This window comes from Salmo trutta, chromosome 13, assembly GCF_901001165.1.
Source record: "Salmo trutta chromosome 13, fSalTru1.1, whole genome shotgun sequence".
NCBI classification, from domain to species: domain Eukaryota; kingdom Metazoa; phylum Chordata; class Actinopteri; order Salmoniformes; family Salmonidae; genus Salmo; species Salmo trutta.
In genome coordinates, this window is record NC_042969.1 from 59,460,912 (window position 1) to 59,472,990 (window position 12,079).

Below are 12,079 nucleotides of genomic sequence, written 5' to 3' on the forward strand. Positions count from 1 at the left end.
CATACTATTTACACTCAACCTGGAAAGGTATTTGGCCATCATCAGAAATTAGGAAGTTTCTCTGACAGACATTCATATTCACAGCTCCAGATATGATGAAGGGTTGCCAGAATAGATAGGAGCAGCCATTGTGGTCCAGTCCATTACCTTCCTCTTGGCCACGCTGGTGTGGTACTCGGCCCTCTCCTGCAGCAGCTGCTGGCTGATAGTCTCCCTCTCCTCCTCCAGGCTGCTCTCCCTCTCCAGCTGCTGAAACTCCAGGTCCTCAAACTGTTTTGTCTCTGACTCCAGGGTCTCGCCCTCCTGTCGAACCCCACACAGAGCCCATCACAATGGGTTACAACCACACCAGGCCTCAGCCTCCTATAATATACCGTTTTCACACTGCTGAGCCAAGCAAAGCCGAGCCAAGCTGTATTTGGCTGGCCTGGTAACGTATTCATCCATTCACCATAGTTGCTGGAATTGTGCTAGAAAGCACAATGTGTGGAGAAAATACCCGAGCCAGCACAGTCTGGTGTGGTTGGCACGATAGTGTGAAAAGGGTTCTAAAGTACCAACAACTACCAACCCCAAGAGACAGACAGACAGACCCACAAGGTCACCACAAGGTCACCCCCTCTGCCCCCCTGGCTCTCTCCAGTGACCATGCTCCTGAGCCGCGGCGGTCAAGGCCCAAGCCAAGCCAGCACAACCAGGGGCGGTAGGCCACAGAAAGAACGTGCTTCAAAAGAGTAGTGCGTTGTCATTTTAGACAGAGACTAAGCTGCATGGAGGTTCTATCTAACGATTGATGGAGTTCTGTTTAGCACTATGACTACTTTGATCATGTTTTGATAGACTTGAATATTATGTTGTTTGGGTTAACTTTACAATTAAACTCTTTATTGTGTCCTAGGTTTGCACTTCACTATGCCACCAATACAGAAGCACCATACCCTTGTGAAAGCGATGTGGTATACACAGCTATCAATATTACAGGCATTTCTGCTCATGTGAGTCTAATAAGTTGGAAGATTTTATAGCCCAGTAGTTTGATTGATTGGTGACAAGCAGTCCTCTCTGCTGCACCAATACTAATCCCAAAAATGAGAAACCAAAGGGCCACTATGTATGTTACGAAAGGTAATACTGTGCTTTACCTGTAGTAATACTTAAGTACTATATCTTCTATACTGCATTTTATAGCTGATTTGAATGTGAGAACCCAACAATGTCTTGACCCTTTAGATCCATAAACCCAAGAAACACACACACGTGACAGAGGGCCACTTATGCTTTGGAGGGGGAAAGACGAGGGCCTGCCCTTGCTGTCAGTTCATCGGAGCGTTACTGACGATAACGAGTGAAGGCTCGGGGCGTCAGAACACTCATGTCATCAGTGACATCTCCAGACCCTCGTGTTTGGAGAGCAGGCCACTCAAGGGCTTCTGTCACACTTCTGAAGGATGTCTTCAGCAAACTTGGGACGTGTTCATCAGTGCACGCAACGGAAAACATTTTTACATGTACTTTTGTCCATGTGCTCCCTCCATTTTTTCTCATGTCAAGTCAGTCAGCCAATGTGTCATGCTACACTACGTGGATAGGACAGCAAAGTGAATAGAGCTAACGTGCTAAATGTAATTGGCTGATAAATAGTTGCACTGCCTGACAAAATGCAAGTTTCACTTTCTATGGACTGACTTTTCAGAGAGCTGACGACATAAAACATTATTCAGACACAAAACACACACATTTCCATTCAGAGGAAAGATATGAAAAGAGAGTAGGACAGGATGGAGGTGGTAAGTGTCTACATTAATAGATTAGTAAGCAGTTATTAAGGGGTTATAAGCCATCACAAATCAAGAAGAGAGGGATGCTTCCAGACTCAGAGACTGTATCAACCAGACAGACAACACACTCCTGTGTGAAACGCATGCAACGCACTTATGACCCAGAAATCGCCACAATGCAGCGCCCCGACGTCACCAGACGCCATTTTGACACTCCTCACGTTTGCTCAGAGGCATAGCACATAGGCGTGGCGAAGAGAGGGGAAATTCCAGCAGCTTGTGGCATTAGCACGTAGGCGAGGGGCTAAAGGGGTAAAGGTCCCAGTAACAGTATCTGAGGAGATATGCAGCAGGTCTTATCATACCAAGATAGTGTAGCCTACTATGTAGCAATCACCGACTGGTATCTGGCATAAACATTTAGGGCAGGTTTCCCGGACACAGATTAAGACTAGTCCAGAGCTATAAAGCGCTTTCAATGTACAATCTCCATTGAGCATACTTTTTAGTCCAGGTCTAGGTTTAATCTGTGTCCAGGAAACCTACCCTAAATTGGTATGCAATCTGCTTGGATGTTAGGAATGTTTTTCATCAATTATCATCATAGAATTAGAATTCCAGTTCCGTTTCTTTGGCAGTCAAGTGCAGCATTCTATGCACTATATTCAGGAGCTCAGTAGACATTATACCTGTAAATCCGTAAGTACACAACTTCAGCTTCTCCTAAACATGTAATTCTCTTACTGGGTACTTTAATGATCTGGAGGTAAGTATACTCTAATTGCGATGTGGCGCTGCTGGAATTTCCCTTCATAATGGTGGATATGTGTAGCTCCGAGACAAGGGTGGAGGGAGTGGGTGGGGGCGTGGTACGCTTGTTGTCTCTGGTGGTGAGTCTCAGGGGTGGTTGGGCTGATGGTCTTGGTGGTGGATTGACGACTGACCCTTTTGAGCTGTTCCTGTAACTGCTCCCTCAGTGACTCGGGGCAGTTATGAAGCTGGTTCTTCAGCTCACTGTAGCCCTCCTGGAGGCTCTCCAGGGCTCGGCGCTCTGCGTCAACATTTGCCCTCTCCTAGAAAGAGAACACACCGTCCGGGGTGGGAGGAAAGGGGGGACAACAGAGAGAGAAAGCAACAAAAAAAACACACTTGCTCAAATCCACGCCATGCAAAAAGCTTCCGATGTTAGAGGTCACAACAGTGGATACGCCAGAGGAGAGACATGGGGCATCTATGGAGTTTATAATACTGTGAAATCAATCCCCAGTGACTAGCTTTAAAAGTGCTGGACTGCAGGGCTGTGTTCATTAGGGCACAACACTGAAAACGTTTAAAAATGTTTTGGAACAGAAACCAAAAATGTTCTCCTTGTTTAAGTCAGTTTTTTCGCCCACCATTTGGTGCCTAATAAACATGTCCCATGCCTCAAACAGGTCTGAACAGACTTCTTGTTCACAGACATTTATAAGTTGCAGGGTTCGATGCTCATGAAAACACTGGTCTGCGATTGAAAAGGAGATGTTGCTATTTCATCAAACATGAAATGGGAATTGTATTTGTTTTGGCTCAGCTGTTTTTTCACGTCAGATTGCTGTATTTTGGGTGGTGACTGTTTTTTCTGAAGAGATTTTCATGTGGCTTTAAAATAATAATAATAATAATAATAATAATAATAATAATATTATTATTATTATTAGCCCATCCAGATTTTCATGTGGCTTTGGTATGAATAGTTTAGGTCAGTCCAGTTAGTTTTGAACAGGTTTATAACTGGATGTTTAGGCATGCCTGAATGATCTTTGTTGTTATTGCATGTGAGTGCAGGCGGTGTAAGCATGGGTAACTCTAGTGCTCTGCACCACTGCCCTACTGACACCCAGGCTGTGATATCAAAACCCCTGGAGGGAATAGAAGCTTGCAATAGGCTCCCCGCGTCGGCTCTCCTCGCCTCCTTCGAAACGCAATGGATGGTCAAAACGGAAAAACCTTGGATCTTTTCCTCCAATAAGTTTTGAGAAGAGAGGATGTGTGGAATAAGGAGAGATGGAGTTTGGGTCTGATTGTAGTGAAAGCACCTTGTAAAGTACCTCTAGAGGGCCACCACTGTATAACCAGTAGACTAGACCATTCAGGAAAGAGAGGGAAACGTTCTGCAGATCGAGAATCTTTATCATTACTGCATTCTCTAAAGTCACTGAGTGGGAGAGGGGTGTGGGCGGTGCTTTGGGGTTGGAGTGGCACTCCTTTTCTCCAATCTGCCTAACTGTCACCCTGCTCTGGCTCCACCTCTGTCTGTGACCAATGGCAATAAAAGCAGAAAAAGGGACGATACACTACAGGTCGTTTTTCTAGTTTAAGCTTTTGTTTTGATTTGTAGTTTTAGCTGAGACAGACCGCCAGCGTCTCATGGTTCTAACTTGAACACAGGAAGCAAGACACTCTCTGAATTGGTCAGTAATATACAAATCACAAGATTTTAAAAATTCCCCATTTCAGGTTGTCGGTTTAAGTGTGTCTACATAAAGCCTATAAGAGTGGAGTGACATGACTAGGTGAAACAACAGAGTTGTGTAAAGCCTTCAAATAGTGCTGTAATGTTGTGAACTATGTGGTGGACAGATATACTTTTAGTAGCCAGCCACTCATACCCACAAGCATCCAGTCCCAGCTTCAGCCAAGTAGAAACCCATAACTATGTCCCAAATGGCACTCTATTCCCTATAGAGCCCAATGAGCCCTGGTCAAAAGTAGTGCACTATATAGGGAATAGGGTGCCATTTGAGACACATTTAAGACAAGTGCTAATAACCTACATGGATTTCAGACTGACAGTGGGGGAGGAGAGGAGGTTGCTGAGTGAAGCAGTGAGAGGATTAGAAGTTAATGGAGGCTGGTTAGTGGAGCCGAGCTGCAGAAGAAAAAGCCCTGGAGAGAGAGAGAGAAACCACCAAGGAAAATAAAGAAAAAACACCCATACTTAAGTCTAAGCACCATCATCCAAAGTTCTTCTAAGGTATAACATCATTGCATATAACAGTTGGAAGGTTGGGGCATTCCTCGCTGGGGGGGGGGGGAGTGCTATGGCTGGGTGAATTTACCTTAGGATGGCAAAACCAACTAGATACAGTCTTGGGAGGCCATCCAGGATTTGGCAATGCCTTTAAGGAATGTCAAGAGACCAGACAGGCTGTTCAGTCCCTTTGAGGCTTAGAAGATGTATATTCAGTGATGTGAAACGTTCAGAACGCTGCAGATAGTGATATTTCTAACAGAACTGCCATGAATCCCTTTTCTATCCGTCAGAAAATCGTATATCTGTTCTACAGGATACATTTGTGTGTGAACGTTCTGTAACGTTCCATCCACCTGAACAGGCCCTATAACAGACAGTCCAGCGCAGGGAAAGGCGGGTTGGGTTGTGTGTGTTAAACAACACAATGTTGAGATCAATAAAAATCTCACCTCCCTGTCTGCATACCCACCGTCTTTCCAATAAGGACTCTCTCTGAGTGCCAGGACAACAAAAACAGCTCACTAACAAAAGCACTTTTTCTGTTGGTTTTCTCCATTAAAATACAACACCGTAACATTGGAATGAGAAGTTTATAAGTGGACCAAGAACTAATCTGCAGGTGGTAAGACTGCTTACTGTGTACAGGACAGTATGCTGTGTGTTTTCCCCCAGGGTCCTACCTTGTCTTTCTCCCTCTGGATGGCGTTCTCCAGCTCGTTGAGCTTGTGTTGCAGCTGTCCGATGATCTCCGTCTCTGCCTCTACCTGGTCCAGTTCCGCCTGCCTCTCCCCCTGCAGCAGGGCCCGCTCCATCTCTGCCTAGGAACGGGACACACCCGTCACACATGAGCCCCCCTGCTCCAATCACAGAGCTTCCCCACAGACAGCAGACCAATCACAGCCTAGCGGTGCTTGTGACACCACCCAGTGCTCATTATATCACTTTCTGCTTGTTTGTGTCACTAAATGTGCATGAAGCACACACACACACAATAGTTTAATTTTATCTTCCCCACATATCATTCCTTATATTAGAAGTAGCCTACTATCTGGAAATTGACGTGATTGACTTTCTTACCTCCTGCTTGGACTCCTGCAGCTGTTGCTCCAGCTCTGTGATTCGTGATTTGAGCTCGTCGACTCGGGCCAGCACTCTGACCCTCTCGTCCTCCAGGTAACCCAGCTCGGCCCGCCTCGCGCCGCCAGAAACAGACTGCTCCTCATGCTGAAGGGGGAGAGAAACAGAAGAGGCAGGCACATTGTTACATATCAGAGCAAAGAGCATGGCCCATGTGCAGTAGTTAACTGTTTCAGACTATGTTGCGCACACACACTGATCCACACGTTAGGGAGGGACTATTCACGTCACATGCCTCATTGTTAAACACTGTTGCTTGGCAAACAAATGTCATTATCTTCATGCCTTGTGTCCTTTTGACCATCAATCTTTTCAGAATTCTAGGTCAGGCCACGTCTAGGTCAGGCCACGTCTAGGTCAGGCCACGTCTAGGTCAGGCCACGTCTAGGTCAGGCCACGTCTAGGTCAGGCCACGTCTAGGTCAGGCCATGTCTAGCAATTTTCCCTTTAAAATGCATGCAGTAAGTGCTTTCATGCTGTTATATCAACAGCATACCTGTAGTTCTCATAGTAAGTACTAGTATGTCATGCCTGTAGTTCTCATAGTAAGTACTAGTATGTCATGCCTGTAGTTCTCATAGTAAGTACTAGTATGTCATGCCTGTAGTTCTCATAGTAAGTACTAGTATGTCATGCCTGTAGTTCTCATAGTAAGTACTAGTATGTCATGCCTGTAGTTCTCATAGTAAGTACTAGTATGTCATGCCTGTAGTTCTCATAGTAAGTACTAGTATGTCATGCCTGTAGTTCTCATAGTAAGTACTAGTATGTCATGCCTGTAGTTCTCATAGTAAGTACTAGTATGTCATGCCTGTAGTTCTCATAGTAAGTACTAGTATGTCATGCCTGTAGTTCTCATAGTAAGTACTAGTATGTCATGCCTGTAGTTCTCATAGTAAGTACTAGTATGTCATGCCTGTAGTTCTCATAGTAAGTACTAGTATGTCATGCCTGTAGTTCTCATAGTAAGTACTAGTATGTCATGCCTGTAGTTCTCATAGTAAGTACTAGTATGTCATGCCTGTAGTTCTCATAGTAAGTACTAGTATGTCATGCCTGTAGTTCTCATAGTAAGTACTAGTATGTCATGCCTGTAGTTCTCATAGTAAGTACTAGTATGTCATGCCTGTAGTTCTCATAGTAAGTACTAGTATGTCATGCCTGTAGTTCTCATAGTAAGTACTAGTATGTCATGCCTGTAGTTCTCATAGTAAGTACTAGTATGTCATGCCTGTAGTTCTCATAGTAAGTACTAGTATGTCATGCCTGTAGTTCTCATAGTAAGTACTAGTATGTCATGCCTGTAGTTCTCATAGTAAGTACTAGTATGTCATGCCTGTAGTTCTCATAGTAAGTACTAGTATGTCATGCCTGTAGTTCTCATAGTAAGTACTAGTATGTCATGCCTGTAGTTCTCATAGTAAGTACTAGTATGTCATGCCTGTAGTTCTCATAGTAAGTACTAGTATGTCATGCCTGTAGTTCTCATAGTAAGTACTAGTATGTCATGCCTGTAGTTCTCATAGTAAGTACTAGTATGTCATGCCTGTAGTTCTCATAGTAAGTACTAGTATGTCATGCCTGTAGTTCTCATAGTAAGTACTAGTATGTCATGCCTGTAGTTCTCATAGTAAGTACTAGTATGTCATGCCTGTAGTTCTCATAGTAAGTACTAGTATGTCATGCCTGTAGTTCTCATAGTAAGTACTAGTATGTCATGCCTGTAGTTCTCATAGTAAGTACTAGTATGTCATGCCTGTAGTTCTCATAGTAAGTACTAGTATGTCATGCCTGTAGTTCTCATAGTAAGTACTAGTATGTCATGCCTGTAGTTCTCATAGTAAGTACTAGTATGTCATGCCTGTAGTTCTCATAGTAAGTACTAGTATGTCATGCCTGTAGTTCTCATAGTAAGTACTAGTATGTCATGCCTGTAGTTCTCATAGTAAGTACTAGTATGTCATGCCTGTAGTTCTCATAGTAAGTACTAGTATGTCATGCCTGTAGTTCTCATAGTAAGTACTAGTATGTCATGCCTGTAGTTCTCATAGTAAGTACTAGTATGTCATGCCTGTAGTTCTCATAGTAAGTACTAGTATGTCATGCCTGTAGTTCTCATAGTAAGTACTAGTATGTCATGCCTGTAGTTCTCATAGTAAGTACTAGTATGTCATGCCTGTAGTTCTCATAGTAAGTACTAGTATGTCATGCCTGTAGTTCTCATAGTAAGTACTAGTATGTCATGCCTGTAGTTCTCATAGTAAGTACTAGTATGTCATGCCTGTAGTTCTCATAGTAAGTACTAGTATGTCATGCCTGTAGTTCTCATAGTAAGTACTAGTATGTCATGCCTGTAGTTCTCATAGTAAGTACTAGTATGTCATGCCTGTAGTTCTCATAGTAAGTACTAGTATGTCATGCCTGTAGTTCTCATAGTAAGTACTAGTATGTCATGCCTGTAGTTCTCATAGTAAGTACTAGTATGTCATGCCTGTAGTTCTCATAGTAAGTACTAGTATGTCATGCCTGTAGTTCTCATAGTAAGTACTAGTATGTCATGCCTGTAGTTCTCATAGTAAGTACTAGTATGTCATGCCTGTAGTTCTCATAGTAAGTACTAGTATGACATGCCTGTAGTTCTCATAGTAAGTACTAGTATGTCATGCCTGTAGTTCTCATAGTAAGTACTAGTATGTCATGCCTGTAGTTCTCATAGTAAGTACTAGTATGTCATGCCTGTAGTTCTCATAGTAAGTACTAGTATGTCATGCCTGTAGTTCTCATAGTAAGTACTAGTATGTCATGCCTGTAGTTCTCATAGTAAGTACTAGTATGTCATGCCTGTAGTTCTCATAGTAAGTACTAGTATGTCATGCCTGTAGTTCTCATAGTAAGTACTAGTATGTCATGCCTGTAGTTCTCATAGTAAGTACTAGAAATGATGAAAGTGATGAAACGGCCCTGCGTCTGACCTGGTATCGGTCTCCATTGTGGAGGGCCTGTGGAGGAAGTGGCGTCCTCACCTCCTGATGGGTGCTCTCCGTACTGCTGCACTCCTCTTTGAAGTTCTCCTCGTCGCTCTCCCTCTGCTGTCTCTGGGCCATGCTACGATGCAGCGAGCCGGCCCCCGCCAAGCTGTCCATAGAGGGTCTCCTGGCCGCCCCCTCCCCCGGTCCCAAGCCCCCAGGGAAGCCCATCCTCCCCTCTGCCTCGCCCCCAAATGTCCCGTCGCCCTTGTTGTACTCGGCGCACAGGTTCAGGATGGTCTCCAGCCTCTGCCTCTCCTGTGGACAGACAGAAACAGAGGAACTGATTACATCCAGCCTCTGCTGCAAATATGTCCTCCACGCCCCAAACCTCATTTCCTGTGTGTGTGGCTGCCACTGATGCCAATCTGGAAATGAGCAATTCCGAGGTGGGTGGAGATTAAAAGGAGCCTTCCCCAGAACCCACCTTCCCCCTCAGTGATGGCATCTTTCCTGTGTGGAGGAACCAGGTCTTATCAGGGACAGATCTAGCTCCAGCCATGGCTAGGCCAGGGCAAGCCTGGCTAATATGCAGTACGGAGCACACTCCTACCAAACATAACAAAACTCCATTAACCGACATGTTTGTGGATGTTGGTGTGTTCCTAGTTAATCGAAGTCAATAGAAGTTAACAGTTTAACAGTAGGTACTATCCTACGGCCATGTCTTGATCCCAATGAGCAGACATATAGGCTGCCCATGCACCCCTGAAACAACAGCTTGCCAATCTCCAGAGCTCCTTCCCGGGGGTCTCACAAACACAGTGATTGTAGAAACAGGTGTCATTCTAAGATCTGTGCTGGCCCACCTCTGAGCAGTGATGGACTGCTGAATCACCAGGTGACCTCTGAGGTGACCTCTAACCCCTAAAGGTCAACTGGCCCCTGCTGTAAACCCCGGGCTAAAGACGCAGCGACTCTGGTCTGACTGATACCCCTTTTCACTCTATTTGTGTCGAAACCAACTGTACTGACTTGGATTTTCTTTTTACATGATTCATTCCAGCACAGTTAAGGTAACCGGGCCACAGTTAAGGTAACCGGGCCACAGTTAAGGTAACCGGGCCAGCTCAGTACAGCTCGGCTAAGCAGTGTGAAAGGGGTATTAGGCAATCAGTAGAATATAATGATCGGACAGAAACACAGACAAATAATATTATAAAATGTAATCACAATTGTATCTTTTTTTTGGATGAGGTATGTTTTGTATTTTCAGACAAAGGAGAAGTTTTGATCAACTTTGTTGATCTCATGGAAATAAAAACAGCACCAGCACCACATTACTCAACCAAAACAAACTAGTTAACACCTAACTAACACCTAACTAACTAGGGATTACATGCAGAACATCACTAATGTCTGGTGGTAGGGGGAGGCAGGCTCTAGACCTGTTTGATGTGCCCTCAGACTGTGATGCCCTGTGATTTAGGTAAGTGGGGTTCTCTGATGGGGGTTCTACACACCAAACCCTACATTAGCTTAACCTGTAATCTGAGCCAGCCAGCTTTACTTAACAGAGGGTTAGAAGAACAAGCCCTGGGCTACAATATGTTCACTAGCGATATGAGGGGGAAGCACAACAACAGTGGAGCCTCCATTTGCAATGCACAACACCCACATCTCACTGGCTTTCATCTGAAAATGCCACCGTGCCTTCCCTCTCTGGATCCACTGATTAGTGAATTAAGTCTAGAAAATGCAGGCCTGACAACACCAACAGCTGACGCAAACATAGGAAATGTGGCGTCTCCTGTTCCATGCATTTTTTGTTTGCTAAGAATGTAGTCTACTAAGGGACAAAGTATACAGACAGCAGGCATTCCTGGGGCTTTAAAGTTTGAATGGCACAACAAATCCAGCAGCTTTTCTCCTTTTCTCTCATACCATGTAACAGGACCTGGCTGGCAGTGCAACGGGATATAGAGAATCACAACTGGGTTCAAATAGCATTGGTTTGGTTTTCAAATACTTTGATCATTTGATACTGGCAGGTTTGCACTTTTGGGACTATACCATTGTCAGACAGTGCTGCTTAAATATTTGGAAGAAAATACTATTTGAACCCAGGTCTGCAGAGAAAGCATTCTGTATGTACTCTCTATTCCCACCACCTCACTTGGGGCATGTTTACTTTTTGCAGACTGTCTCTGAAACTGTTAGAAGTTAAACGACAGTCAACATAATCACTGTTTCATTCCAACAGACTGAACATAGTAGGCCTACTGGCTAGGTTCAAAGAGCCTAGACAGATTTCTGTTGCTGTAATAGCTCGGGGGCGACAGGTAGACTAGTGGTTAGAGCGTTGGACTTGTAACCGAAAGGTTGCTAGATCGAATCCCCGAGCTGCCAAGGTAAAAAAAATCTGTCGTTCTACCCCTGAACAATTCCTTCCTTGTAAATCTACCCCACTGTTCCTAGGCCTTCATTGTAAATAAGAATTTGTTCTTCAAAACGAAAGGAGGACCAAGGCACACTTCATATAATTGATTAAAATGCCTTTATTAGTAAGAATTTGTTCTTAACTGACTTGCCTAGTTAAATAAAAAAATACCCATGTGTTTCTCTGTACATAAATCAGCATGACAGCGTTGCAACCTGCACATTATGGGATGTTCTTATGTTCAGTGACTGGTTGCCAGGACTTTGCTTACTTCAGCAAATTGCTAGTACGTTTTTTGCAAGCAGAGCTAGTGCCTAAAAATACCTTTAATAGTGGAGCACCTCACCTTCTAATGCACCGTTTCAGCACCCCACCTTCTAATGCACCGTTTCAGCACCCCACCTTAATGCACCCCACCTTCTAATGCACCGTTTCAGCACCCCACCTTAATGCACCCCACCTTCTAATGCACCGTTTCAGCACCCCACCTTCTAATGCACCGTTTCAGCACCCCACCTTCTAATGCACCGTTTCAGCACCCCACCTTAATGCACCCCACCTTCTAATGCACCGTTTCAGCACCCCACCTAATGCACCCCACCTTAATGCACCCCACCTTATAATGCACTGTTTCAGCACCCCACCTTCTAATGCACCGTTTCAGCACCCCACCTTCTAATGCACCGTTTCAGCACCCCACCTTCTAATGCACCCCACCTTAATGCACCCCACCTTCTAATGCACC

At 44.5% G+C, this 12,079-nt stretch overlaps 1 protein-coding gene across 18 annotated transcripts in view; it reads right to left on the reverse strand.

Annotated features, from left to right (window-relative positions):
- Positions 1-12,079, reverse strand: part of phldb1b (pleckstrin homology-like domain, family B, member 1b) — an 83,353-nt gene that overhangs the window by 16,807 nt on the left and 54,467 nt on the right. For 13 of the 18 annotated variants that reach the window (XM_029772893.1, XM_029772888.1, XM_029772898.1 and 10 more), the window contains 6 exons: positions 8,901-9,212; positions 5,869-6,015; positions 5,472-5,609; positions 4,877-4,936; positions 2,723-2,851; positions 148-303 (listed from right to left, as the gene is read on the reverse strand). In XM_029772893.1, the coding sequence (XP_029628753.1) occupies positions 148-303; positions 2,723-2,851; positions 4,877-4,936; positions 5,472-5,609; positions 5,869-6,015; positions 8,901-9,212 (942 nt within the window). The remainder of the gene's footprint in view (positions 1-147; positions 304-2,722; positions 2,852-4,876; positions 4,937-5,471; positions 5,610-5,868; positions 6,016-8,900; positions 9,213-12,079) is intronic. The other 5 variants (XM_029772897.1, XM_029772907.1, XM_029772891.1 and 2 more) reach the window with 4 other exon arrangements.